At 57.7% G+C, this 27,331-nt stretch overlaps 1 protein-coding gene across 3 annotated transcripts in view; it reads left to right on the top strand.

The window, feature by feature from the left end:
- Positions 1–24,764, top strand: part of Traf5 (TNF receptor associated factor 5) — a 32,247-nt gene extending 7,483 nt beyond the window's left edge. For 2 of the 3 annotated variants that reach the window (XM_021664040.2, XM_060364944.1), the window contains exons 2-11: positions 6,932–7,150; positions 8,722–8,779; positions 13,127–13,228; positions 16,583–16,747; positions 17,030–17,107; positions 17,379–17,453; positions 19,253–19,345; positions 22,082–22,222; positions 22,399–22,567; positions 23,967–24,764. In XM_021664040.2, coding sequence (XP_021519715.1) covers positions 6,933–7,150; positions 8,722–8,779; positions 13,127–13,228; positions 16,583–16,747; positions 17,030–17,107; positions 17,379–17,453; positions 19,253–19,345; positions 22,082–22,222; positions 22,399–22,567; positions 23,967–24,544 — 1,677 coding nt within the window. In that variant the 5' untranslated portion in view covers position 6,932 and the 3' untranslated portion in view covers positions 24,545–24,764. The remainder of the gene's footprint in view (positions 1–6,931; positions 7,151–8,721; positions 8,780–13,126; positions 13,229–16,582; positions 16,748–17,029; positions 17,108–17,378; positions 17,454–19,252; positions 19,346–22,081; positions 22,223–22,398; positions 22,568–23,966) is intronic. The other variant, XM_021664041.2, reaches the window with a different exon arrangement.
- The last annotated feature ends 2,567 nt before the right edge of the window (positions 24,765–27,331 follow it).

Here is a 27,331-nt window from a genome sequence, read left to right as displayed (position 1 = left end):
CGTGTGTGTTCCTGAGCCTGGCTTCTGTGGCCCCCGCTTCCTCCAGACCACCCCCAGTCCACGGAAGGTGGCTCAGGGGCCACCATCACTGGAAAGAGCTTCAGAATTCTCAGCTAATCTGTCATGTTGGTTGTTGACTGTGTACCCAGCTCCGGGTCCACCCGGTCACTGGAATCTCACAGCCCACGCATATGACTGTGTGTCTGTCTGCGTGAACAGCTCAGCAGCCAGAGAGGGAGAGGGAGAAAGATCTGCAGATCTGTGCCAGCAGCCCCACCACTCAATGGCCCGGGGTGCCCAGCTGCCTCAGGAGTGTGGGTTCACAGGAGCCCAGGAGCCCAGCTGCTTCAGGAGTGTGGCTTCAGGGGAACCCAGGTGCCCGGCTGCCTTCAGGAGTGTGGTTTCAAGGAGCCCAGGTGCCCAGCTGCCTTCAGGTGGAGTGTGGGTTCACAGGAGTCCGGGGGCCCAGCTGCTTCAGGAGTGTGGCTTTGGGGTTCCTCCTCGGCCATGCAGGCTCTCCAGGGTGAGTTCTCCACCCTTGGTCTTTCCACACACCCCACCTCTCATCCAAAAGGCTCCCTCCCCTGAGGATGGCCTGAGGGCAGGGCACACCTTCACATACACACACACACACACACACACACACACACACACAGCTCCAGGGGAAGGACGAGGCTTCCTGAAGGGAGCTGGATGCAGAGAGCAGCCCTTGGACTGCTTCAGAGGCAGCGGCAGCGGGTGCCAGATGCAAAGCTCCCGAATACGACCTAGAGAAACCCTAGAATTACACCAGTGCCAGTTTCCGGTGCATGCCAGCCACAGGGAGCCGGTGCCCAGAGGCCGCAGCTGTGGTTCCAGCCCTCCCACAACTCCACACTTGGGAGTGTGACTGTGACAGAGCCATCCCTTCGAATCACCTTCTCTCTGAGTGCATGGGGACAGCAGGACACAGTGCTTGGGGCAGTGTGAAGAGGGAATCTCACTGCTCCGAACCTGCAGGTCCATCCGCTAGGCTGGCCAGTGAGTGTGGGGACCCTCCTGTCCACGCTCCCCAGGGCCAGGATCACAAGCATGCGTCACCGCGCCTGGCTTTCACATTCGGTGCTGGGCTCAAACTCTCGGCTTTGTGCTTGCAAGCAACACACCACCGGAGCCGTCTCCCGGCCCTGGCGAGTTTGTGAGACACAAATCGTAAGATATACTGTGATACCAGAAAGGCGGGGTGTCAGCTGGTTGACACAGGGTTCACAGTTCACACCCAGGTCACAGCTCACTGCGCAGCTCACAGCTCACGCACGGTTCACCCAGCCCACTAAGATGGTCTGGGAGGCAGCCGTCCGGGGAAGGCTCCTGCCCACACCTTCGGCTTGCCTCCATGTATTGTTCTGTCCTGGAGCCGGGCTGTGTCCTCACCTGGTCCTCTCTCACCCTCTTTCCAGTTTGCTTCTAGGCCTACGCATGTGACCTCAGAGCTGCTTCCCAGGTGAGGGCTCTGCCCTGGCTAGGCAGCGCTGTCCCGCACCTCATCATAGCAGGCTTATCTCCTCATTGTAGGCGGCTGTCTCCCACAGGTATCAAGATCAGAACCAGAGACGAGGCGGGAGAGTCCTGCCTGTGGCATCCACCAGGCACCTCCGTCGGCTGTCTCTAGCCCGTAGCTGTTCCGACAGCGAGTTCAGTTAGGTGGGATGTGGGCTCACAGGCCTTGGAGGAGCTGAGACACCAACAGGAGGCCCGGGAGGCTGCTGGGAGATGAGGCAGGGTCTCTAGAGCCGAGGGCACACGGGCGTGTCGGCAGCTCGGCAGTTTATCTGCTGTCCACTAAGCCAGCCCAGTGAGAACTTCCCTGTGGAGAAGGGCTGTCTGGCTTTGGAGCCACACAGATGCGTCACACTGAGGCCAGCCCCGTGTCTTCTTCATTCTCCTTCCAGGAAACACTCTGTGGTGGCAGCCCTCGCCCCATCCTGGTACAGGCCCCGGAGTGCAGGGTGGGCCCCAGCAGAGCAAGACTCTAGGGTGGGTCTGGGCAAGCAGCTTGCTTTCCTTCACACCCGGTGCAGTTCTTCATTAACCAGCCCAGAACTTCCAAAATGCCCTCTGGGAAATTCCTTTGTGTTTTCATCCATGAAATGCCTTCTTCAGTCCAGCTGAGCTGCTTTCTCTGTGAGCTCAGCAGAGATGCTTCAGCTGAGTTTCTGTTTGTTTGTTTGTTTGTTTGTTAAGACAGGGTAGCTCTGTCTGTCATGGACTCAATTTGTAGACCAGGCTGGACTTGAACTCAGAGATCTGCCTGCCTCTGCCCCTCTGAGTGCTGGGATCACAGGCGTTGCGCCATCAAGCCCAGTTTACTTCAGCAGACTTTCGCTAAGCTTCATCCAGGCTCCAATAGCCCTTCATCAAAGCCTCTTGGTGGCACTTGCCGCTGAGATATTGTAACTCACCTTTTTCTGTGAGAGTCCTGCCCTTGTAGGGCCTCGAGGAAAATTGGCTCTCACAGGCCTGTGCTGTCTCCGGACGTAACCCAGGGAGCAGCACACACTGTTCCTGTGGGAATCAGTGGATGGGCGGCCTGCCGGGGTGGGAGACAGATGGGTCTTCCTTGGGCTGCGGAGCGGGTAGGAAGCAGGGCAGAGACGGCGCGCTTGCTGGAGCTGTGCATGCTTCCCTCTGAGTTTTGCTCCTAGGTCTTAAATCTCCCCCAAGATCTGGAGCCACCTGGGCCTTTGTCTTAGGAACTGTAACCCAACGTCTGAAAACATTCCCGAATACTTACCGATCCAAACAAGGTGTTGGGGCTCTGGAGGGCCCATTTTACTTCCTTGAACCTGAGACCAAGACAGGTGACATTTTTGCACAAAGCTAAATGTTCACAGCTTCTGCATTTGAGAGTATTTATGCTCTTAAAAATTAGGACAATAGCGTAAGGGGAGAAAAGAACTTGGCTTGTTGGGAACCGGAGCGGAGGCTCGGAGGCTCAGCAGTGTGTGACTACGGGGTGGACCTACTGGGTGCTCAGGGCTTATTTCCTGTGTTCGTTTTTGATTTGACGATGCACTCACTCAAAAATTGAGGATATTTCGAGATAGACTTTCCTCCCATCCCCCCACACTCACCCAGCAGCTCATAGCCCCCTGGAACTCCAGCTCCAGGGAATCTGATGTGTGTGCACACACTGAAACGTTTTTTTTTTTTTTTTAGCTTTTAAAATGTGCTGTTCGTGGCTATCCTTTGAAACTCTTGAATTCTAGAAAAATGCATTTGTTTATGGCATGGAAAAAAACAAAGGTTTTAGAGAGCAACTGTATGCAATTTTTTTTTTCTTGAACTAGTAATTCCCCAGCGATCTATGCATCCCACCACTGGCAGAATAAGCCGGTGCTGGTAGCAGAAAGGCCTCTGTTCTGTGAGCTCTGCCCTCTCGCTAAGAGCTGGGCTCCTTCGCGGTTCTCCTACAGGCTCTGACAGCACTGAGGGAAGGAAGCTCCTACGTGTTCCCATTGCTCACGGGAAGCCTCTAGCTGATTAGGGAGTGTTAAGTGAATCCATGCCAGCCCGCTGTGGTTCTGTTGGGCTTTCCTGTGGGTGAGCCCAGTGGGTGGAGACTTGAGAAAGCTCAGGAGGACGGAGCAGTACCCCAACTTAGGACACACCCACTTCCTTTGCTGTGCAGGAACACTGCCCTGAACCATCAGAAATCCTGCCCGACATGCTGAGCTTCAAACATGTGATGAGGTATAAGCCATGGTTGGACCCCAAGAGACTCAGGAGTGTTCACATCTAGGAAACACATGTGCAAATGAGGAGAGCAAAGAACGTTGGGTCCTGAGGCCCCTGCTCTCTGTTCCCCAGGAGCGAGAGAGTGTCCAGGGCAGTAAGAACGGCCAGCCCTGCCAGCCGCCCAGCTGGGAGGACACGGGCCCAGCAGCCAAACCAATGAGCTTCAGGAACCCTGGCGCCCAAGCAGCCTCTGCTGGCAAATCCCTGCTGGCGCGCACCAGCTCCAGGTGAACTCAGTAACAAGCAGCCCTGCGCCTCCCTCCGCGCCCAGAGCCCGGGCCCTCTGCCTCGGCTCCCGCAGTGGGAGAACGCTCGTGGGCTCAGCCTGAGTGCCGATTCCCGTTCAGGGCACCTGCAGCTGCAGGTGTGGTCATGACAAGCCACACTGGCCACCTGTAGCTCCCTTCACCATGCACAGAGGTGGCTTTCAGGTTCCCTGAGCTGGAGGAGCCCCACTGAGGGGTGGCAGGATGTGGAGGAGGCAGACAGCTGTGAAAGCACGCAGCTGTTCACTGGTCCACTTTCCATAACAGTGTCGCCCATGTCAACATTGAATGTGCTTCTGCTAAAATGAGTTAATGAAATGTTTTTAAATCCTCTATTTTAATCTCAGAGGGACAGACAGAAAGCCTTAGGCATCATCCTTTTACTAAAAACAGGTTTTGCTTTAGAGCAGTGTTAGGCTCACAGAGACACTGAGTCAGGACTGCAGTGGGAAGGGCTCACAGGCCGGCAGCTGACCCCAGCTGACCCCAGCAGAGGCCACGCACCCCTATCCCTGCTTGTCAGGCCGCCAGCTGCTACGGGCGATCGACCAGGGCGGGCTGCAGGCCAGGCCTTCCTGACCGGCCATGGGGAAAGATGGCGTCCCCAGGGCCCACCCACGAGGCTCCCGTGCTTAACCATTTGCTAGCTCTGACACCCCGGCCACAGTGTGGCCTGCATCATCACATTCCCGGGACTCCTGACCTGGGGCCCAGGTACACACAGAAGCCCCGGGGGTGTGTGCATGGCGCCTGGGGTGGGTAGACGCTTTCACCGCATCTTCCAAAGCAGGGGTAAGGCACGCACGGAAAAGGCTAGTGTCGCCGTGTTGAAGCCAGCACTAACACAGCTGCACCTCAAAAATCCGCTCAAAGCCACAGTCTCAACAAACACCGTCCTAGCCGGTCCCACGCCGGTGGCGGACAGGGCCTGAGGTATGATGAGCAAGCCCAGATGTGAGTCCTACCCCTGGGGACACAGGCAGATCTGCACCGTCTCAGGCAGGACTGCTCTGGAAAGGAACCTGCGGGGTGGACCTACTGGGTGCTCAGGGCTTGTTTCCTGTGTTCGTTTTTGATTTGACGATGCACTCACTCAAAAATTGAGGATATTTCGCGATAGACTTTCCTCTCATCCCCCCACACTCACAGCCGCCGTGTAAGGGCCCCATGCATGCTTGAAGGGGTTCAGTCTGCCTTCTGCCGTAACACCAGGAGGATGCTGGGAAGGGATGCACGGTCCCACAGAGCACCAAGGGAACACCAGCCTAGCCTGGTGAATCCCGAGTGTAAGTGAGGAGGGGAGAGGCGTTACCTCAGGAGCACGGGCACCTTCTGAGCTGCTGCTGCACGGGGGTCAGGCCTTCATGGCTCACAGGGTGTCAGGAGAGAGCCAAGCCCTCCTGAGCCCCTCCGGTGCCTTCAGTGGGCCTCCTGCGCCTTGTGGAGGGATGGTTAGTGACCCGGGCTTGTGAGGTCTTGGAGCTAACACAGTGGCTTCAATGTGAGACAGCGACGGCATGTGGTTATCACCTGGCAACATTCCAGCCCCGTCAGGGACTGCAGCTTCGCCCTGCGCTGCCCGCCAGCATGGGGACCTAACGGACTGGAATGGGTGTTGCTGGAATGTAGACAAAAGCTAGGGGGTCCTGGGGTAGGGTGGGGGGTCCTGGAGGAGGGTGGGGGTCCTGGGGTAGGGTGGGGGGTCCTGGAGGAGGGTGGGGGTCCTGGGGGAGGGTGGGGGTCCTGGGGTAGGGTGAGGGTCCTGAGGTAGGGTGGGGGTCCTGGGGTAGGGTGGGGGGTCCTGGGGTAGGGTGGGGGTCCTGGGGTAGGGTGGGGTTCTGTAGCCTCCTCGTAGACTGAGCTCTCACTGAGCCACGGAATGGAGCTGAGTGGCGCAGCTCTAAGAACACGGCCCTGCCGTCCAGCCTGGAGAAGGCAGCTCTCGGCATCTTCCCCAGATCGCTTGGGGCTGTCCTCATGCTGTGACTAACGTGTGGTGGCCAGGCAGCCCCTGAGCCACACCTGTGCCCAGTGGTTGGAGGCTGGGCTTGGAGACGGCGAGGTCAGCCTCGGGTGAGGCTCCCCAAGCATGGGTGCAGGAAGGAGGGGGTGGGGGCAGTAATCTCCCATACGGGGACTTCATCCTCTCCCGGGCCCCACCTCCCGTGGGGACAGGAACATTCAGCAGATTGCAGAAAGCGGCAGGCGGAGAGCGACAGGTTGAGGCTGGTGGCAAGAAATGTGCAGGGTAAGGCCCTCCTGGGAGGCGGCAGCTTGGGCCACAACCACTGGCCTATAAAGCAGTCAACACCTGCTGTGCTCGGCTCGTGGCCCAGCTGCCCGGCTGTTCGGGGTCCTGTAAGAAGCTGAAGGACAGAGACCTGTTCCGGGGAAGGTACTGGTAACGCTCCCCGTCGCCGTGCCAGGTCAGCAGAGGAAAGCTTTATTTGGCGCGTAGTTTGAGCGGGCAGAGTGAGCCGTGGCAGGCCAGGAGCGGCATGGCAGGCGAGGCTGTGGTGGAGAGAGCCTGGGGCTGCTTGCTCACATCGCAGTGTCCTTGGAAGCAGAGAAAGGGGAAGTCCAGCCCGTGCTCATCTGGCTTTCTCCCTTATCATTCAGCCCAGGACCCCGTGCCACCCACGCCCACACTCAGGGTGGAGCTTTCCCTCTCAACTAATCCCCTTGGAAAGGCCTTCGCGGAGATGCTAAATCCAGTCGGAGGAGGGGCCGTCCTGGGTCTTGCCAGGAGCCGTCTGCACCCTGGCAGGCAGCCCGTGTGGCAGGAAGTTGTAATGATTCTAGCTGTGATTCTAGCTGTGACCCACGCGTGTGCTGCTGTTGTTCGGGTTATCACTACACTGAAGTGGTCTCTCTCTCTGTCTGCCCAGCATGGCTCATCCAGAAGAGCAACAGGCTGTCCCCTGTGCCTTCATCCGCCAGAATTCCGGCAACTCCATCTCCTTGGACTTTGAGCCGGACACAGAGTATCAGTTTGTGGAGCAGCTGGAAGAGCGGTACAGATGTGCCTTCTGCCACTCGGTGCTTCACAACCCCCACCAGACCGGCTGCGGGCACCGCTTCTGCCAGCACTGCATCCTGTCTCTGAGGTGAGTGGGCAGGGCTCAGAACCAGAGGAGTGGCCCCTGGGGCTGGAATGAGGTTTGGGGAGTTGCTGTGGCTTGGGAGACATGCTCCCAGGCTCCTGGCTGAGAGCCAAGCGTAATCCTCTCTGCCTGCCACTGCTTCGTGAGCGTTCGCCCGCCTTACGGCTGTCCGGAAGCTGACTGCTGGAGAGGGCCGAGGCTCATGGCGTCTGTGCTGTGGCTGTCCTGAGGACTGCTTGTTTCGGGGTAGTGGGCTGCTGTAAGAGCCCTGACTGCCAGGGGCTGCCCACTGCCCAGGCAAACGGGAAGCCTGCGGTGACATCACTCCATCAACATACTCAAGGCAATTAGCCCAGAAGGGCTCGTTCGGGCCCACCGCTTTGGGGGTGCCGCTCTGTGGATGGCAGGCCCATTGCTTTGGAAATGTAGGCACAGGGTGGGGAAGGGCTGCTGGGGCCCAGCTGGTTACTCCACCATCTGGAGAAGAGGAGGACAGGAAGGTGCCTGGGCCTTGCCACTTTGCGAGCACACCCCTGAGGGCCCCTCCAGCCCCACCTCTCCAGCCTCTGCCTCCTGTTAGGTTCTCCAGCGGGAGCAGAGCCACCGAATGAGGGACCATTGCGCAGTGGGGAACCAGAATGGCTGCCGTCTGGGCGGCCCAACAGTGTCTGCCTCCACACGGAGAGCCTGCGCACCGACAGTGCCTCCACACGGAGAGCCTGCACACCAGGCAGTTGCTTAATCTGCCAAGCTGGGGGCCGAGGGGCCCCAGGCAGGCCCTGAAGACCACGAGGAGTCCTGGAGAGCCGCTGGCCTCCAACACACAGTGGAAGGCTGGAGAAGCTGGGGTCCGCAGCCATTGAAGGACAGGGCAGCTCCGGCAAGATGGACTCAGACTGTAAAGTGACGGGGAGGCTGTGCTGCTTTCCCCGGTGCTTCATCTCTGGGCAGGAAGGAGCTGCGGCCTGTAATTGCAGGGGGCTCCCCTCCCAGGGCCTCCTTCCTGGCAAGAGCCCCCACCCCACCCCCAGACACAGGGCTCTTGGTGGATTCCAGAGCTAAGCCAGGTTAACCACGAGGCAAGGCCTGGGACGGCACCCCCGGGGCCACAGAGATGGGGGGGTTAACATCGAAACCAGAGCAGCTGGCGTCATGCCTCAGGCTGGTGGAAGCAGGCTTTGGGGGCTCTGGAGGGCACAGGCACCCTCGCTCGCCCCACATGGGTCAGCACGACTGTCCACTGTGCTCCGGGTTCTGGAGGTGAAGAGCCACAGGCAGAGGGCCCCATGGTCCTCTCCAGCACGTCCCCACCTGAGGAGGGGCAGGCCTCGGCACAGTGGCGAACAAGCATGGAGCCCTCCACGCCTTCCGGGGGCTTGGTTTGACGGCTGCATTCTCCTAGGCTGTAAGACTAGGAAGTTGCTGCAGCCGGGTGCAAGGCCACCCTCCAAGGAGTGTGCACAGCTTGTGCCAGTCCAGGCTCCTCAGGGCCAGGGAGCAGCGGATGCCGGCTGCTCCCGGAAGGAGTGCTGAGGTTAACACTTAACTTGGCCCATTCCTGCTTTCCTCTCCAGAGAGCTGAATGCAGTGCCAATCTGCCCGGTGGACAAGGAGATCATCAAGCCTCAGGAGGTGAGGAGAACGCTGGTTTGCCTCGGGTGTTGGGGAAGGCGCCAGGCTGACTACCAGCTGGAACAGGACACTGTCCCAGGACCTTCCTTGTCGCCCGTAGTCCTCTGCTGTGGCTCGCGTCAGGCACTCCTGACTGTTCGGAGCGTGTGTGGGCTTTGCTGGCCACACTACACCACTCACCCCTTCCTACACCAGCTCCAGCCACACCAAGCTGCCGGGAAGGGTAGAACACCTGTTTGAGGAGTTCACTGTCCGTCTGGCTAACCCTCAGAGCATCTTGTTCTGTTTAATAATGGCTCTGGCACAGTCCATGCACCGTAAAGTCTGCCTTCCAAACGGCTGGTTCAGCAGCTCCCAGTATTTTCTGTTCTGTAGCCCCGTGACGTGTGCTGACCTCCAAGAAGAAATCCCATGTCCCTTGGCTGTTGCCTCCCCATACCTCCCGGCCATGAAAATCACGGCCTCGCCTCTGCTTTGGTGTAGCTGCATTCCTGGGTGTTTCATATGAACGGAATCCTGCCTTGTCCGCCAGGGTCGTCCACGTGGTTAATTGTGTTAGTGTGTCATTCCTTTCTGTTGCTGCACACCATTCTGCTGTGTGGCCGTCCCACGGTTGCCTTCTCCATCGCAGTTCCTGGACATTTGGGCCACTGGCTGCTCTTCTAAGGCAGCGGGTTCCGTTCCTGACATGGGGGCTCACAACCACCTCAACTTCAGTCCAGGGGACCCAATGCCCTCTCTGTGTCTGCAGACACTGCATACATATGGCACAGAGACATGCATGCAGATACACACAGATGACACACACACATATACATACACACACACACACACATATCAACACTCCAAGAAGAATTGGTATAGAGATTAGGAGCTTAGGGTGAGCTGCAGTATAGGCTCCTGTTCACCAAGCTGGGGTTCAGTTCCCAGCCCCGGAAAAAGCAAATAGTTCATCTCCGAGCTTGTATCCAAGACCCGGAAAGAAGCTAACATTGCTGGGACAGCCTGGCTTTAGAACACAGACCGCTCAGATGCTCAGTTCTTTTGCACACACACCTGAGAGTGGAGCTCCTGGCTAACATGGCAAAACTGGGCTTACCATTTCAGCAGCTGCCAGTCTGTTGGGTAAACAGTTGCCCCTTTTGTGCCTTCTTACCACAGCGCATGAGGGTTCTGCGGTAGCCAATCCCATCAAAATGTGTTCTTCTCAGCCTTCCCAGTGGATTGAAGCCTCATGTGTCCGGGGTTTGAGTAACATCTCCTTGATGGCTGGTGGCACTTATCAATTTAGCTGAGCAGCCGTGTGTCTTCCCTATAGGAATGGCTATTAAGATTTATTCTCTTTCTCTCTTTTTCTCTCTCTTTCGTGTGTGTGTACGAGTGTGTGGCTCTGTCTCATGTCTGTGCGGTTCCCGTGGAGGCCAGGAGTGGGCGTCAGAGCCCCCGAAGCTGGAGTTAAGGGGTTGCGAGTCTCTAGGCTGGAGTGCTGGAAATTGAACTCAGGCCTTCTGCAAGAGCAGCAAGTGTTCTAACCCCGGAGGCCTCTCTCCTACTCCAACTTTGCCCATTTTAGCTGTTTGTTTTTTTTCTCTTTCTAATTGTTGAATTATTACAAGTCCTTTTTATATTCCAGATACCTGGGGGTTGTTGTCAGATTTGCTGACATTTTTCTCTTATTACAGAATTTATTCTCACTGTGTTGGCGTGTGTTCTGAGTGGGTAGTTCTCAGTTTTCTGACATTTAGTTTATCTGCTTTTCATTATCTGTGGGTCTTAGCTTGCTGCTCTGTTGCTGTGATAAACATCAGGATCAAACCAGCTCGATGAAAACGTCCTCTTACACTTCCAGCTCACAGTCCGACATCTAGAGAGGTCAGGGCAGGAGTCAAGGCGGAACCGAGGGCATGGGGCAGTGCTGCTCACTGGCTTGCTCCTCAGGCTGGCCTAGTTGCTTTCTTACACAAGCTGGAACCACCTGCCGAGAGTTGACACCGCCCACAGTGAGCTGGACCCTCCCACACCAACCATCAGTTAAGGAAATGACCCTCACACTTGCTTCAGATGAGCCTGACAGGGCGGTTCTTCAACTGAGGCTCCTGTGCTGGGTGACTCTAATTCAAGTCAGGGTGACAGAAAACAAACAAGAAAACACACCTAGTGAGCACAATTGACCCCTCATCAGCGTGACACCCCCACACCCACTATTAGACCACAAATATTCCCTTCCTTTACGTCCCCAAGATCATGCAAATGTTAATATCAAACAAATACAAACTCATGAGCTCCGCCACCTTTGAAAAGGTCAAACACATTACAGGTTCAGCGTCTTTTTAAAATACGCAGTCTCGAACCGTGGGCTCTAGCTAGGCGATGCTGGCACTTCCGCTACCACCCCTGGGAACACTGGGGAGGCAGAGGCCGACCTGGTCTGCAGAGCAAGTTTCAGGATGGCCAGGGCTACACGGAGAAGCCTGTCTTGAACAAGCCAACAAACAAACAAAAATTTCCAAGGCCAAACCAGACCTGTGGGTTGAATATTTATTTCAAGTGTATCCAAGCTCCACCAGTGTAAGTGTTGGGTGTCTGATGTCTGGACTTCTGCACTAGAAGAGGCTTGGCAATCACACTTCTTTGGCTTGCTATCCACAGCACACAGCTTGTCCAATAGGTTGGGGCTGGCACTGTGCCAAGTGGGCCTTTGTCCTCGGTAGTCTCCCCAAGGTCCTGGCTCTCCGGCGGGCTCGGGCTGCACTGCACTGGACTCTCCCCTGCACTGGGCTGCACCCTTGCCGGTGGCCTTCTGGCCTCTTGAGGAAGTCAGCCCGCTTCATGGTGACACGCCTCAGCTGCTCTCCACAGCCTTCGACACTGCTGCCCTCGGGCCGCCGTGGCTTGGCGCCGCTCGCTGGCTCCTGTCTGCTCGGCTGCCTTTCCTACACAGTCGGGGAACAGCTGGGTAGGGGCCACCACCACATGGCTGGGCTCCCACATCAGCTGGCAGCTAAGAAAGGCCCCACAGAGTTAGCCACGGCCTGCCCGACCCGCAGGTCTGTCCCTTCTTTCCTGGCGCCTCTGCTTGGTCTCAAGTTGACAAAAACTAATCCGCACAGCTTGTTCTTTTGGTTTGGCTGTGTGTGCTTCTCGTCCTCCTCTGTGTCCAAGAAACCGCTGTCTAACTTGGGGTCACGGAGATGTCTCCCTGCAAACGTCTCTTAAATTCAGTTTTCTGCCTTATGTTCCCGGAGCTCAGAATCTGCCTCCTCCTGAAGCGTCCCTGGGCGGCCCACCCGACTCGCATCCCCTTCCCTGTAATTGCTCTCCAGAGGCCCGGGTGGTGCCCAGTGTGTGACACACGAGGCCAGGGACGGGCACACCACAACCTTGGGCAAAGCCTGCCAGTTCTGCGTGCCTCAGCTAAGAGAATGATTTTCTTAATTCTTTAAGAATTCTTTCTGAATTCTTAAGCATTCGTAATAAAAGAGGCACAAAATTAAGCTGGTTTTGAAGCGTCCTGTGAGTCTTAAACTATTTGAAAATAACTTATTTTCGAAAGCAAGGGGGCTGAAGCAATGCCTCAGCTGTTAAGAGCGTTTAGGGTTAGGGTTAGGGTTAGGGTTAGGGTTGTGCAGAGGACCTGGGTTCGGTTTCCCGTGCCCACATGACAGGTCACAACTGCCTGTAACTCCACATCCGGGGATCTGATGCCTCTTCCAGGCCTGGGTAGGTGCTTGCACGTCCACAGTGCTTGCAAACTCACGCCGGCACATACGAAAATAAATAAAACCCAACAAGAATGTGCTGTGGCGCATGAATATGACACGCTCTTTGAGTCCCGCTGTTTTGTTGGAGCACAGCTGTGCCCACTCACGATCTCGGAGTTGAGATACACTGGTGAGGTGGTGGCCACACGGTCTGCCAAGCTGACAGTGTGTGCCCTCTGACCCCTCACAGAGGAAGCACACCGGTACACAGCTTGAGCTGAAATTACCAGTCATCCCTGCTTCGGGGCACCGACACTTCATGCCAGAGTGGGGACCAGGGCTCTCCCTTCCCTCCTCCCCCTCCCCCAGCTACAGCCCCCTCGTGACCTTTGGCTGTGTGGGGTCAAGTTCACCTGGCCAGGCTTCCCCAAGTTGCCACCTCCTGCTGGGTTGAGCACTGGGCATCAATGTGCCTTGCCAGAAGCATGTGTGTGAGGCAGCCTTCCCTTTCAGCGTGGTCGTGTGACACTTCTGTCCCGGCCTCCGCCTGGAAGTTTCCATCTGCCTCTGAGACAGGCTGGAGGGCCAGTCTGACCATAGCTTCCTGAGCACTGCGGACGTGAGACTGACGCTGTCTGTCTTCCAGGTGTTCAGAGACAACTGCTGCAAAAGGGAAGTCCTCAATCTGTACGTCTACTGCAAGAACGCCCCTGGGTGTGATGCCAGGGTTACTCTGGGACGATTCCAGGTTGGTACCGCCGTGACCAGTGTCCGTGCCGTTCTTCCAGTCCCTTAAACTTTCTGTGACGGGCCCTGGTCCCTCTGGGGTTGTCCCCAGCGTAGCACGAGCACTGGGCAGAGGCGCAGCCACGGGCTTCGTTCTGTAGCAGCATGGAGAGAGCACGGTCCGTGTCCCAGCCTAGAGGATGGGACCGTGGAGTGGAGAAGGTGCCGAGCTCACAGGACAAAAGACATTCTAAGCCAGGTGCACGCCTTTATCCCAGCACTCAGGATCAGAGGCCGGTGGGTCTCTGAGTTCGAGGTCAGTCTGGTCTACAGAGCGAGTCTGTCTCAAAAAACTGAGAAAAGGAGAAGGGGGGCATCCATCAAGGGTGCTTCGTTTTATGGGGCCCATGCAGGATCTGGGGACCCGAGGGTGGGAGGCAGGCGTGACTGGCACAGGGCACAGTTGTGTGGTCAGGCCTTCCCACCAGGATTTGCTTTGTGTCCTGGTGCCGTGGACTGTGCCCTCAGGTGTAACACCCGTGGTCATGAAGAGCACTGGGCCAGGGCAGGTGTGCCCCCAAGTGAGGCCTGATGGAAGTGTGAACAGAGGCGCTGGGGAAGTCCAGGGACAGGGAATAGAAGCCTGTCAGCAGCAGCTTCCTGCAGCTGGGAAGGCACGGCCTCCATCAGTCACCAGCAGGCTCGCAGTGACTCAGCCGCCCCTCGCTTCCACGGAATCGCTTGGCAGCTGCTGAGAGTTTCCCCCACACCCACGCAGTTTGGAACATGCCAGATGACTCAGCCTGTTATCAAGCCTCCAGAAAACTCAGACACACGCGTACACGCCCACATACACATGTACACACATAAACACATATATATATACACACACATAGACACAAACACATATATACACACAGACAGACATACACACACACAGACACACAAGTACACACATAGACATACATAAAATACATACACAACACAGACACACACACACACACACACACACCGCACACTGGGATGATAGATGTGTGGATGATTTCCTCGTCACCCTGGGATGACGAGCTCACAGGACTATATTGTTTCCTGTACAACGGTCATTGCCGCTCGCTTTGAGGGACAAATTCTAGACAGGGCTTCTTGTCCACCTCAGTTGTCACCTAGCCTGGACACACCACTGAAAGTTGAGAGAGCAGAGCACAGGCTCTGTCACGCCTGCCCCAGCCGCCTGTGTGTGAGGGTCTCACAGGGAGCTCTGTCACGCCTGCCCCAGCTGCCTGTGTGGGAGGGTCTCAGCCCTGTCACGCCGGCCCCAGCCGCCTGTGTGTGAGGCTCTCACAGGGAGCACTGTCATGCCTGCTTCCCTGAGTGTGAGGGTCTCAGCTCTGTCACACCTGCCCCCAGCCGCCTGTGTGTGAGGGTCTCAGCCCTGTCACACCCGCCCCAGCCGCCTGTGTGGGAGGGTCTCAGCCCTGTCACACCCGCCCCAGCCGCCTGTGTGGGAGGGTCTCAGCCCTGTCACGCCCGCCCCAGCCGCCTGTGTGGGAGGGTCTCAGCCCTGTCACGCCGGCCCAGCGCCGGTGTGGGAGGGTCTCAGCCCTGTCACGCCCGCCCCAGCCGCCTGTGTGGGAGGGTCTCAGCCCTGTCACGCCCGCCCCAGCCGCCTGTGTGGGAGGCTCTCACAGGGAGCACTGTCATGCCTGCTTCCCTGAGTGTGAGGGTCTCAGCTCTGTCACACCTGCCCCCAGCCGCCTGTGTGGGAGGGTCTCAGCCCTGTCACGCCGGCCCCAGCCGCCTGTGTGGGAGGGTCTCAGCCCTGTCACGCCGGCCCCAGCTGCCTGTGTGGGAGGGTCTCAGCCCTGTCACGCCGGCCCCAGCTGCCGGTGTGGGAGGGTCTCAGCCCTGTCACGCCCGCCCCAGCCGCCTGTGTGGGAGGGTCTCAGCCCTGTCACGCCCGCCCCGGCGCCGGTGTGGGAGGGTCTCAGCCCTGTCACACCCGCCCCAGCCGCCGGTGTGGGAGGGTCTCAGCCCTGTCACGCCGGCCCAGCGCCGGTGTGGGAGGGTCTCAGCCCTGTCACACCCGCCCCAGCCGCCTGTGTGGGAGGGTCTCAGCCCTGTCACGCCCGCCCCGGCGCCGGTGTGGGAGGGTCTCAGCCCTGTCACGCCCGCCCCGGCGCCGGTGTGGGAGGGTCTCAGCCCTGTCACGCCGCCCGGCGCCGGTGTGGGAGGGTCTCAGCCCTGTCACGCCGCCCGGCGCCGGTGTGGGAGGCTGTCACGGGGCAGGGCTGGAGGGAATACTGACAGTCCCGGGAGGGCTGCCGAGATCAGCAAACCGGTGCTGGGATTCTGACTCCTCACTGCTGAGGTAGCAGAGGAAAACTCTAATCTTTATCCTGAGGGAGAAGAACTCCCCAGTTGCTTTTCCTTGAGGACCCTCCTGTTCGCCGGCACTATCGGCTGGCACGGTGGCTCAGTGGGAGCACCCCGGCTGTCCCAGGAGAGCCTCCCCCACACCCACATGCTGGCGCAAACCCTCTCTGCCTCCAGGCCCAGGGCTCCAACGCCCTTTCCTTGGCACCAGGCAGGAATGTGGCACACAGACAAATACCCGTACACATCAAACAAACAAACAAACAAACAAGCAAACAAACGGAAAGGCAAGTCAACAGGAAGCTTGGGCTTTGCAGGCAGCATGCCCCCAGCTCCAGCCCTGCTCTCTGTGAAGAGCCCTGCAGCAGGGCCGCTGAGGTCAGGAAAGGGCGCCTGCCTCCAGGCCAGAGCCTGACCCCTGGAACCTGCCGGGAAGGCAGCGGCCCCCTGCTGGTCTCCCGCCTCCACCGCACAGCCGCCAGTGCCCCGCCCCCCCAGACAGAAGTGTCATGAACGTTCATCTCAGAGTGCAGCTGACCGACTGGAGACCAGGCTGGCCGCCTCTGCCCGCTGAGTGTCCACCCAGGTTAACGCTGTGTGCCCACACCTGCCGCTCAAACAAAGGGGTCAGACAGTGACCCCCGGGGGTTTGTCGGGCTCTGGGAGGCTCCCGGCTCCTCCCCTCAGAGCAAACCCGCGGCAGCAGAGTGTGAGCAGAGCGTGAGCCGAGCAGAGCAGAGCAGAGTGTGAGCAGAGCAGAGCATGAGCAGAGCAGAGCGTGAGCAGAGCAGAGCATGAGCAGAGCAGAGCGTGAGCAGAGCGAAAGCAGTGTGAGCAGAGCGTGAGCAGAGCGAGAGCAGTGTGAGCAGAGTGAGAGCAGCAGAGCGTGAGCGGAGCCGAGCGTGAGCAGAGTGAGAGCAGCAGAGCGTGAGCGGAGCCGAGCGGGAGCCGAGCGGGAGCCGGCTCTACCCCCCGCCGGCTCTGAGGCCCTGTCACCCCGCAGGACCACCTCCAGCACTGCCCCTTGCAGGCCGTGCCCTGCCCCAACGAGCGCTGCCACGCCGCCGTGGCCCGGAAGGACGTGCGGGAGCACCTGCGCGCGGCCTGCCGCTTCCGGCAGGAGCGGTGTCCGCACTGCGCGCGGGCCGTGCTGGCGGCCGGCCTGCAGGTGAGAGCGGGCGGGCGGGCGGGGGCCTCCGCTTTCCGCGGGGATTGGCACGGGGGCGGGCCTGTTTGTCACGGAGGGACGGCTCGAGCGGTGGTGGCCAGCGTGCAGGAAGCCGGCGCCCTCCGGGCCCCACGCGCCCAGCAGCTGAGCTCACTGCGTCCAGAAAGCGGCCGTCCCTGAGCTGGTTCGGAACCGGCCTGAGGGGTCTCCCCAGACCCACGTGTGTGAGCGCCTCGAGGCTCGGGACCGTGGCTGCGCTTCCCACCCGCTCTTCCGTTTCAGGATCATGAGGAGAACGCGTGCCCTGCGTACCCAGTGTCTTGTCCCAACAAGTGTGCGCTGACTATTCCACGAGCGGAGGTGAGTCAGTGCTCCTCCCCGAGGGCACACAGAAGGCTCACAACCCCACGCTGGGCTTTAATAGCGCCGCAGCCAAACGCCCGGGACCGCAGGCCCCTGGTCATAGCTGAATCTGTCTGCTGGGGCCGTCCCTTGCACACCCTTCGGTGTCCATCGTAGCCTCCCAGGGACTCTGCTCCTGCCCCTCCGCTCCCCCCAAGTCACTACTGGTCCCCAGTTGTACCAAGCAGAAGAATACGTGTTTCCACAGCATGGGCCTTCCGTGTTGTAGGTTAATGAGCACCTTGCTGTGTGCCCTGAGGCTGAGCAGGACTGTCCCTTTAAGCACTACGGCTGCGCCATCAAGGTAAGGTGCGGGTTCGGGCCACCTTCATGCCTGCCGGGCATGTGGGGGGGGGCTCATTTCACTCTAACTCTGCTCAGGGCGTGGAAGCATAAGGACACCAGAACTGCAGGGCTACGTCGGTGTTCGGGGCTCTCCCTGTGCATGCATACAGTCTGCACGTGCACAGTTATGCTCACACACACACACACACACACACACACACACACACACACGCTCGTATAGGTGTGGGGAGCACCTCACCTGCCTCTGTGGGGTTAGTGCATACCACATCTGCAAGCCAGCCCCGCTGGGTCACTCGGGTTGAAGTGTCTGTGTTGTGGTCGCGGAAGCCCGCTCCTCCGGGGTTTGCTCAGCCTTCAGCTGGTTGGACAAGACTCGGCCACCTCATGGGTGGGTCGGTGTAGGCTGAGCAGTTATATTAACCGCGTCTACGCAATAGTCTCAGAGCCGCGCCTAGACTAGCTTTCACTGAAAACAGCCTGACGAGGTTGCCACTAAACCACCCATGACAGTCAGCTTTCTCTAATTCTGCTCTGTTGCGTCTACCAGGGTCAGGAGCCCTCCAGGGTCAGGAGCCCTCCAGGGTCAGGCTTTCCCGTGATTCCTGGATTCATAGTGCCACTGTGGACCTCTAAATGCGCTGAGACAGGGAGATTTGAGGCTGTGGCTCTCTCTCTCTCGTGCAGAGTACCTGCCCGGCTGACGTAAGGGAGGGGCCGGGTTCAAGTCCCAGCACTGGGAAAATAAAGCACCAAGGAAAAGTGATAAAAAAAAATGTGCTTTAAAATAAACTTTAATGTTTTAAAACACCTTTAAAATAGTTATTCAATAAGTTGTATAAAACAAGTTAAAAATAAAGAGAACAAAGTTTTAGGTCTTCTAGAAGATTCTATTCATTCAGAGTAGAGATTGAAACATCGTGCTGAGTGCAACCCATATATTCTATAAGTCTAAAATTACCCCGATTATATTTTTAACATAAGCACTTTTTTTTTAGTTTAAAAAAACTTGAACAGTTGGTGAGCAGCTCAGTGGTAGAGCAAACTGGTCGATTTCCGGCATCACTACCAACATGTCAGGACCCTTTACACAGATTGACAGCGGGTGGCTGTGTAGCTGCAGAAGGGCCTAGCTTGCCTTTCATGGGCACCATTGCTTCCCGGCTGAGGAGCCCTGCGGCCCGCCTCCAGCTGGCCGTGCCCTAGCGCTAACGTGAGCGTCACGGGCTATGGAGGGGTAGGAGCGCTGGTCTCGGGACCGTCCTTGGAGAGTCCTGCTACCGAGGGGCCAGCCCTCAGCGAGGGGCAGCCGGTGCTGACGTTTGCCTAGATGCATGTGGAAACGTCGGCCTTTGCTTTGCTTAGCAGGAGTCAAATAAACAGGGGAGAGGTAACCATTTCTTTTCTCTGAGTGCAACAAACTGCCAGGGCTGGATGAAGACCAGGCTGCAGGCTCTGTGCAGCAGGCAATGCGCTGGAGAACGGGGAACTGGCCCAGGCTTAAAGCAGCTGCAGGGAAGCTCTGGAAACGCTGAGCCGTGGTGGTGTCTGTGCTTCCTGTTGTAGCCAAGGCAGGAAGAAAATCAGCCCAGCTTGGCTAGCAGGCTGACTCCTTGTCTTGTCAGTTTGGCTATGGGACAGTTCTGAAGCAAGGAGCCTAGGAGTCATTTATCCTGCAGTCCTCCAGAAAGGGTGTGCGTGGGATCTAAGCCACGAAGTCGCTGAGGCTCAGCGTCACAGCCCTGTGGCCTGCCCGCCTGCCCGGAGCCCGCTGACTGCTGGCTTTGCCCTGTGTCACAGGGTAAGCGCGGGACCTTGCCAGAGCATGAGCGCGCAGCCCTGCAGGACCACATGCTTCTGGTTTTAGAGAAGAACGTCCGGCTAGAGCAGCAGGTGAGCCGGGCGGTGTGGCAAGGGCAGGGGGGTCGCTGGCACTGGCTGTGCGATGCCTTGTGTTGTTTTGGTTTGTCCGCACTTTCTCTGGCTCCATGCAAGAGGCCAGATGCCCCTCCCCCACAGACGAGCTCAGTGAGAAGCCTGAAGTCTGTAACTTGCTTGTGGCACGCTGGGCCTCAGGCCAGCCCCACCCCCACCCCCGGTGGCTCACAAACCCCCCACAGCCATGCCCTCCCGCCCCTACCTGTCACTCTCGCCGTTGGTATTTCTAAGCCTGCCAGGTTGTTGGGGTGTCCATCGGGGACCCCACAAAGGCCCACCCTGAGGAGCAGCTGTCCAGCAGCGAGCTAGCTATCCTGCCAGACTGGGCCGGTGGCTCGTCCTCTGTCCAGAGCAGTTCACCACGCAGGTCATCTGTGACGTCTGCGTTTCAGTGGGTGTGTGCCTTTCGGGGTCAGGGCCAGGAGAAACGCCCAAACCCCCCTCAGCAGCAGCCCGTCCCAGCCTGCCGCCGGGCATGCAGGCTCCTTGCTGTCCTGTGGACCATCCATCGATTAACCAGACAGCACTGAGTGCTGGATGCAGCCTCTCCAGGAAAACTCCGGGAATGCGGCCAGATAGTGGCTGGGCCCTGGGACCCAGGCCTCTGTGTGTGCAGAGGCCGCAGGAGGCCTCTGGGAAAGCCGTGCGGGCTTTCCAGATAACACCTAAGCCGGACCTTTGTTCATCTCACTAATGACACCTATGAGGTGTGTGTGTGTGAGGCCACAAGAGGGTGTCAGATCCCCTGGGCAGCCGAGCCACCCAGCACAGGTCTGTAAAGGGAGGCAGCTGCTCTCCTCTGCCCAGCCACCCGCCCCCTCCCGGGCTGACGCTGAACGGACTCAGCTGCTGAAGTGAAAACTGGGCATGCAGACGCAGGGCTGTGCCAGGCAGGCCGCAGAAGGAGCTGCAGGGGTAAGGGAATGCAGTGAGGGCGCCAGGTGCCCCGGTGCAAGCAGCCGTGTCCGGAGACTGCTGTGTTTTGGCCTGAGACAGCAACAGCCTCGAGAGCGATGCTCTGAATACTGTGTCCAGTCACGGTTTCACTCACCCAAGGTCTAGAGGTTCAAGGATCAAAAGTTGGAGCTCACGGTTTCGTGTTGTGAAGCGCTCAGCCAGCCATTCGTCTAGGGTTCCGGTAACAGAGAAGCAGGGGCTGGCAGGCCGCACGCCACTCTTTCCCATCCTTCTCCTCGTGTGTAAATGGGGCTGTGGTGGGTGGCAGCAAGGGCGCGGCAGCCTCTCCACACGGTGCCTCGCACATGCAAGCATTTCAGCATTTCGAGGGAGCTGGAGTGGGCACCGGGGTGCATCCCTGTGCCGGCAGGTTGCACGGGGTGTTCTGAGGTTGGACTGGCATGCTGCAAGCTGGGGAGGAAGAGCCCTGCAAATGTTACCAACTGAGATGGGCGCCGTGAGAACGGGAGCAGGCGGGGGTGGGGAGAGGGGCAGGCGCTATACATTCATTCATCACACACACCCAGCGTCTTCCCTGTAAGGCACTGTGCTGGGTCCAGAGAATGAAGAAGTGAGACAGTCTCGGCAAACATCGTAGCACACCGGTGAGCTGGCTGCTGTGCAGTCACGCTGTGTGCACACGGGTGAGCTGGCTGCTGTGCGGTCACGCTGTGTGCACACGGGTGAGCTGGCTGCTGTGCGGTCACGCTGTGTGCACACGGGTAGAACTGAGCATGAAGCCACATTGGTGTCAGGCTGTGCAGACACCAGAGATGCTTGAGCAGGAGAAAGAGGTGACCGCATCTGTCTCTCGGTGGTGGTGGTCGAGGGTGCAGTGTGAACTGCAGGAGAACCTCGCCACTCAGCAGATACTGTTTCCACCCCTGCTCGGGCTCCACCATGCTCTGAGATCCAGGCATGGAGGGACTCCTCCTGTTCGAGTGTGCAAGGTCTCGGGGTAGAACGAGGCAGGCAGCATCACAGCCTCGGTGAAAACGGAGGCTGTGAAAGCTGAAACAGATGGTGTGTGTGTTCGTACCTGAAACTCCACCAATGGGGATGTGGGGCAGGATGGCTAGCCTGGGACACACCAACTCTCAAATCCCAGAAACCAAACAAACACAGATGAGGTGAGGTGAGAATGGCTGTGCAAGCTTTTCTGTGTGTGTGTGTGTGTGTGTGTGTGTGTGTGTATGTGTACAGAAGCTGGCCAGCTGGCACACGACCAGGGGCATGCACTCAGGCTTTGGTTGTTCCTGGGCCTCGTGGGTACCAGCACTTGCTCGGCTCCCATGCAGGTGTGGCCCCAGGACGGCCACTGGCCTGGTCCAGGCTCAGACTGTGCCCGGAAGAGGTGGGAAGTGTGCGCTCACTCGGATCGGTTGTGGTGTCCAGGTTTAGGGGTGCTCACTGGTTTGGTGACAGCTGCTTGTGCTCGACAGTTACCTGAGGGGGCTCGTTGGGGACCGGAGGGACACAGGCCGAAGGTAACGCTCACCCAGGCATGGTGTCCAGGCTGCGTGCCAGCTCACGCTGACAGCGTGCACCAAGCAGTTCATCCGCAGACCCCCGACCGAGCCCAGCCCGGTGGGGGCGGCCCGCCTGGCGGCCTCAGAGCTGGCCCGAAGCTGCCTTCCTGCCTTACACGGGCCTCTGGCCACGCGCTCGTGGTGTCTCAGCCGTGTGCACGCACACACACACCCAGTGACTGCCATGCCCGCTCTCGCCCCTTAGATCTCTGACCTCCAGCAGAGTCTGGAGCAGAAGGAGAGCAAGATCCAGCAGCTGGCGGCCACCGTGGACTCGTTCGACAAGGAGCTGAGGCGCTTCACACAGATGTTCGGCAGGAATGGAACCTTCCTCTCCAACGTCCAGGTGAGGGTCACACGCATGAGCCGGGGGCTGCTCTGTGCCTCACACCCACCGGCACCCCGAGGGCCAGGGGACCGCTGCCCTCGGGCGGCCTCCGCAGCTCCTGCTGACGCACGGTGGCGCACGCCTTTAGCGCAGGCCCCGAGCTCCTGTGTGATGGAGCGCTCTGTCCGTCCCAGGCGCTGGCCGGCCACGAGGACAGGTCGGCCCGGCTGGAGGCGCAGGTACAGCAGCTCCTGCACACTGTCAGCCAGCAGCACAGCCGACGGGACCTGCGGGCCCTGGTGGACGCCGTCGACAGCGTGAAGCACAGGATCGCCCTGCTAGAGGCCAGTGGCCAGAGACTGGGTACGTGTGGCGAGCAGCCGTCTCTCGTGACCCGCCTGGCTGCACGCGTGTGTGAAAGAGGCTAAGCAGTCACAGGCGGCGACGCTGCCTCAGAAAACGAGGGTACAATCCAAGCAAAGGGCGACAGGCCCAGGCGGCTGGGGAGCAGGAGCACGGGGTGGGGGAAGGGGGGCTGATGTATGTGTGGACGCTGCAAGCTGTTTAAGGGGCCACAAGGAGCCTTAGCGGATGATCGCTCTGCAATCAGAGTGGCCAGTGTGTCAGTTACTTTTCTGTGGCTGTGATGAAATGCTGTGACCAAGGCAGCCTCCAAGAGGAGGGGTCATTGGACTTCTGGGCCCAGAAAGGTCAGAATGCATGGAGGAATGTGTCGGGCAGCTGAGAGCTCACGCCCCATCCACGGACAGGAGACAGAGAGCTCACACCCCATCCACGGACAGGAGGCAGAGAGCTCACACCCCATCCACGGACAGGAGGCAGAGAGCTCACACCCCATCCACGGACAGGAGGCAGAGAGCTAGCTTGACATGGCACAAGTCCTCTGAAACCCAAGCCCAGTGACTCTTCCTCCAACGAGGCCGAACCTCCTAACCCCCCAAACAGCCCCCGCTCATGTGACACAACGACCCAGTTCGATTTCTGGAACCCACACAGTGGAGGGGAAGAACCAGCTCCTGAAAGTTACCCTGTGAACTCCGAGGGCGTGTTGTGGCACTCACATGCCTGCACTCACACACACACTAACGACAGAGCTCTTCACATGTGAAATGCAGAGATACAGCAATACCAGCAGCAGCAGAGCTTTTAGGTGCAGACTTCGTCATAGGGCGGGAGGTCTCTGTGGATAACACCCCTGCTGTGTAAACGTGGCCTGGGGCCTGGACCCCTACAGCCACGTGAATGCTAGTGTCATCCTCACATACCGGCGGCTGAGGCAGGATTCCCAGGACAAGCTAGAGCAGCAGGGATGGGTTCAGTGGGAGACTGCTCCAAGAGGCTAAGACACAACTGAGGAGACGCCCACCCTCTGTGCCACACAGGCCTCACACAGGCCTCACACACACACACACACACACACACACACGCAAGCATGCATAGACAGTTACATCACACATACAAGCATGCCTAGACACATCACATCACACACACACCAGTTAGAGTGGCATAGGGCTCAGCACGAGAGCTCACTCAAGGCGGATGTCCGCTATGTCTTGCTCTTAGGCACACTTTGGGTTCGGGACACACCCCTGTTTGCTCGGTGTCAGCTTACTAAGGCACGGCGTCCACTGAGTCAGCGGTGTGCATGGAACGCGTGTGTGGTGCACGTGTGTGTGTGTGTGTGTGTGACATGCGTGCGTGACATGCGTGCCGACACCAGGCTTGGTTTCTCTCCTTCCAGCTGCTGTAGAGGAGGAGACCAGCAAACACGACGCGCACCTCAGTGTGCACAAGGCTCAGCTGAGCAAGAACGAGGAGCGCTTCCGGCTGCTGGAGGGCGCGTGCTTCAGTGGCAAGCTCATCTGGAAGGTGACAGGCTACGGCGCCAAGAAGAGAGAGGCGGTGGACGGCCACGCCGTGTCCATCTTCAGCCAGCCCTTCTACACCAGCCGCTGCGGCTACCGCCTGTGCGCCAGGGCCTACCTGAACGGGGACGGCTCGGGGCGGGGCACGCACCTGTCCCTGTACTTCGTGGTCATGCGCGGGGAGTTTGACTCGCTGCTGCAGTGGCCCTTCCGGCAGAGGGTGACCCTGACACTCCTGGACCAGAGCGACAGGAAGAACCACATCGTGGAGACCTTCAAGGCGGACCCCAACAGCAGCAGCTTCAGGCGGCCGGAGGGCGAGATGAACATCGCCTCCGGCTGCCCCCGCTTCGTGTCGCACGCCACGCTGGAGAACGCCAAGAACACCTACGTCCGAGATGACACCCTGTTCCTGAAGGTGGCTGTGGATCTGACCGACCTGGAGGACCTGTAGATGCCCTGGAGGGGCACCCTGGGCACAGCCCAGAGGGGGCCGTCCGCAAGCCCAGCCCTTTGGACTGAACACCTTTGTTCTTGTCCATTTGCCTTACGTGTCTGGAGTGTCAAATCTTTTTACCTTGGATCCCTCCCCTATTTGAAACTTAAATCTCCTGGGATGTTGCTGTTATTTATATTTTTATATCTTCCAAAAAATTATAATAATTTGACAATAAGGCCTGGCCTTCCTCACTGCCACAGCTGTTACGGAGGTGTTTGCAGGGGTCTGGTGGGCCACAGTTCTTCAGCTAAGTACCGAATCCTCAGACACTGTGGTCCCTCATCGCGTTTTTGTATGAGATTCACTAGCAGTCTGTAGGCATGGTGCTCAGAGCTGGCAAATGGGGTGAGTGCCTCCCCCTCTCTGCAGGCTCAGGACAGAAGGTGCTGGATGCTCTGTGAGCCAAAGCTCAGATTTCACCAGCTCTGACTAGGTGAAAACCATCTTCTTAGGTCAAAACTGTCAGCTATACCAGTTTCACACAACTCAACCAAAGTGACGCTGGTGTAATGGTGGGTGAGGATGAGCACAATTCGCTATGACAGAGAAAGTGTTAGGAAAACATAAAGGGGACTTCATTTGCTAAGGGGAGCAGCTGTCCAAGCGCTTCTGTTCTTTTGGAAGAACTTTTAAAGTCATAGGTTGACCAGAAAATGGCACACGTTGAGTTTCCTGCGTACCTTGTTACCAGAAATGACCGGGTTCTTGTCTCTCTATTGCAGTGCTTTTCTATCTGGGGGTCACAACCCCTTCAGGGGTCAAATGACCCTTTCACAGCAGTTGCTTAAGACCATCAGAAAGCACAGATATTTGCATTACACTTCATAACCAGCAAAATTAAACTTACGAACAGAAATAAGTTTATGGTTGAGGGTCACCAGAACATGAGGAACCTTATTAAAGGGTCACAGCATTCAGGTTTAAACCACTGGTCCTTTGGGCCTAAGTGTAAATACAAGCCATGACCTGTCCTTTCAACTCCGTAATGACACCTGCCAACCTGCCCTGATTGGGAATGCAAGCTATGCCATGTAGCCAGTGTTGGCTAATGTGTGGGTTCCTTATCACCCTTCCAAACCCCACCAACACCACCACTAGTTAGGAGAGAAAGCAGGTAGAGAGGGAAGGAGATATCATTATTGTTAGACTACTTCCTACTGATTAGGGGGATCAAGCTTTTTGGGACAGTTCGATCTTCCCCATCATGATATTCAGTTTCTTCTTGTCTTCTTGTGCAGGACTTGACAAACTGCAACAACAACCAGCAGCCAGCCAACAGCAGCAGGAGCAGCAGCAACTCCCAGCCCCTCTCACATTTATATACCCCCTCAAGAGTCCCAGAATTCCAAATGTCATACATTCCAGAAACTAGAGGCAGCTGGCAAAATCACGCCCCTGCTAGAGCACGAGGCAAATCATAGTCAGCTGCTGTGGACAATCTGGAGCAGCACCATATCCCACACCTGGGGCTACAGCAAAAACATTCACATAACATTCCTGTGTTTTTAAAGTTCTCACTACAAGGCCATCTTGCGCTGCTCATGCACAGCTGGCTCTTAAGCACAGAAGGACAAGGGCCACTTTGGCTCTCCCTGAGAGGATGTCCATGCTCTTGCAGTTGGTGCTTAACTTATAGAAGAAACAGACCCTGGAAATGCAGAGATGGCTCAGTGGATAACAGTGCTCGCTGCTCTTCCAGAGAACCTGAATTCTGTCCACAGTGCCCATGCCCTGTACTCCAGCCCCAGGGATCTGATGTCCTCGGAAGACACCTGCACACACCGTCACACAAATGCTCACAGATGCACATAACCAAAAATTAATCTTAAAAACCAAACATGGAGCTGGAGAGAGGATTTGGCAGTTAAGACCCTGACCGCTCTCAGATAACCCAGTTTCCGTTTCCACCACTACATGGTGGCTCACAACCACCTGTAACTCAAGTTCTAAGGGGTCCGATGCCCGCTTGTAGCCTCTGTAGGCACTGCATTCATGTGGTGCACAGACATGCAAGCAAAGCATTCGTACACATAAACTGCTGGTTTTACGTAGAAACAACTTAACTGACTGGCTTCTGGAAGCCAAGAAATCTCTTCATCTCTTTGAAAAAGTCAAGGTGCTAGGGTCATGCCCCAGAATGATCTGGAAGTGTTGTTTTTCCTCCCAGCCCCAAGCTCCCAGAATCATAACTCATGAGACTCAGAATACATATAATGTACACATACCCAGGCCATACAGCTAGGCCCTCCTCTGACTAGCTCATAACTTAAACCATTTATACGGATCTACATTCCGCCATGTGGCTGGTTAGCTCTGGAGAGAGCTAGGGGAGCCTGGACTACAGTCCTGCGCCCTGTAGTGAGCAGCTGATGCACACAGTTCAGCAGAGGGAACATTCCTAAGCTGTCTTCCCGCTGTGGGTGGGTGATGGGATGGTGCCGTGGGCAGCGGGGACTGACGGGCTACTGTGTGTGCTGTGCTTCTGCTGTGACCTCAGAAAACACTACTTTTATGAAAGATAACAGCTGCATGCAGGCCCCCAGCAAGAACCGCAGAGGAGACCTAGTTAGCAGCCCCTGAAGCCATTCCAGTGGGTCAGTGTATGGTGACGTCCAAACAGTGATGTTAAGACCAGCCCGTGACAGGGTCTGAGGGACAGAGCCAAGGTGCATGCGTATGTCTTAGTTTTCAACAAAGGTAATAATAATAATAAATGAAACAGAAAAAAAAAAAAAAAAGCCT

The sequence above is a fragment of the Meriones unguiculatus genome, chromosome 11 (assembly GCF_030254825.1).
Source record: "Meriones unguiculatus strain TT.TT164.6M chromosome 11, Bangor_MerUng_6.1, whole genome shotgun sequence".
Taxonomy (NCBI): Eukaryota; Metazoa; Chordata; class Mammalia; order Rodentia; family Muridae; genus Meriones; species Meriones unguiculatus.
This window is presented reverse-complemented; position numbering and strand designations above follow the sequence as displayed.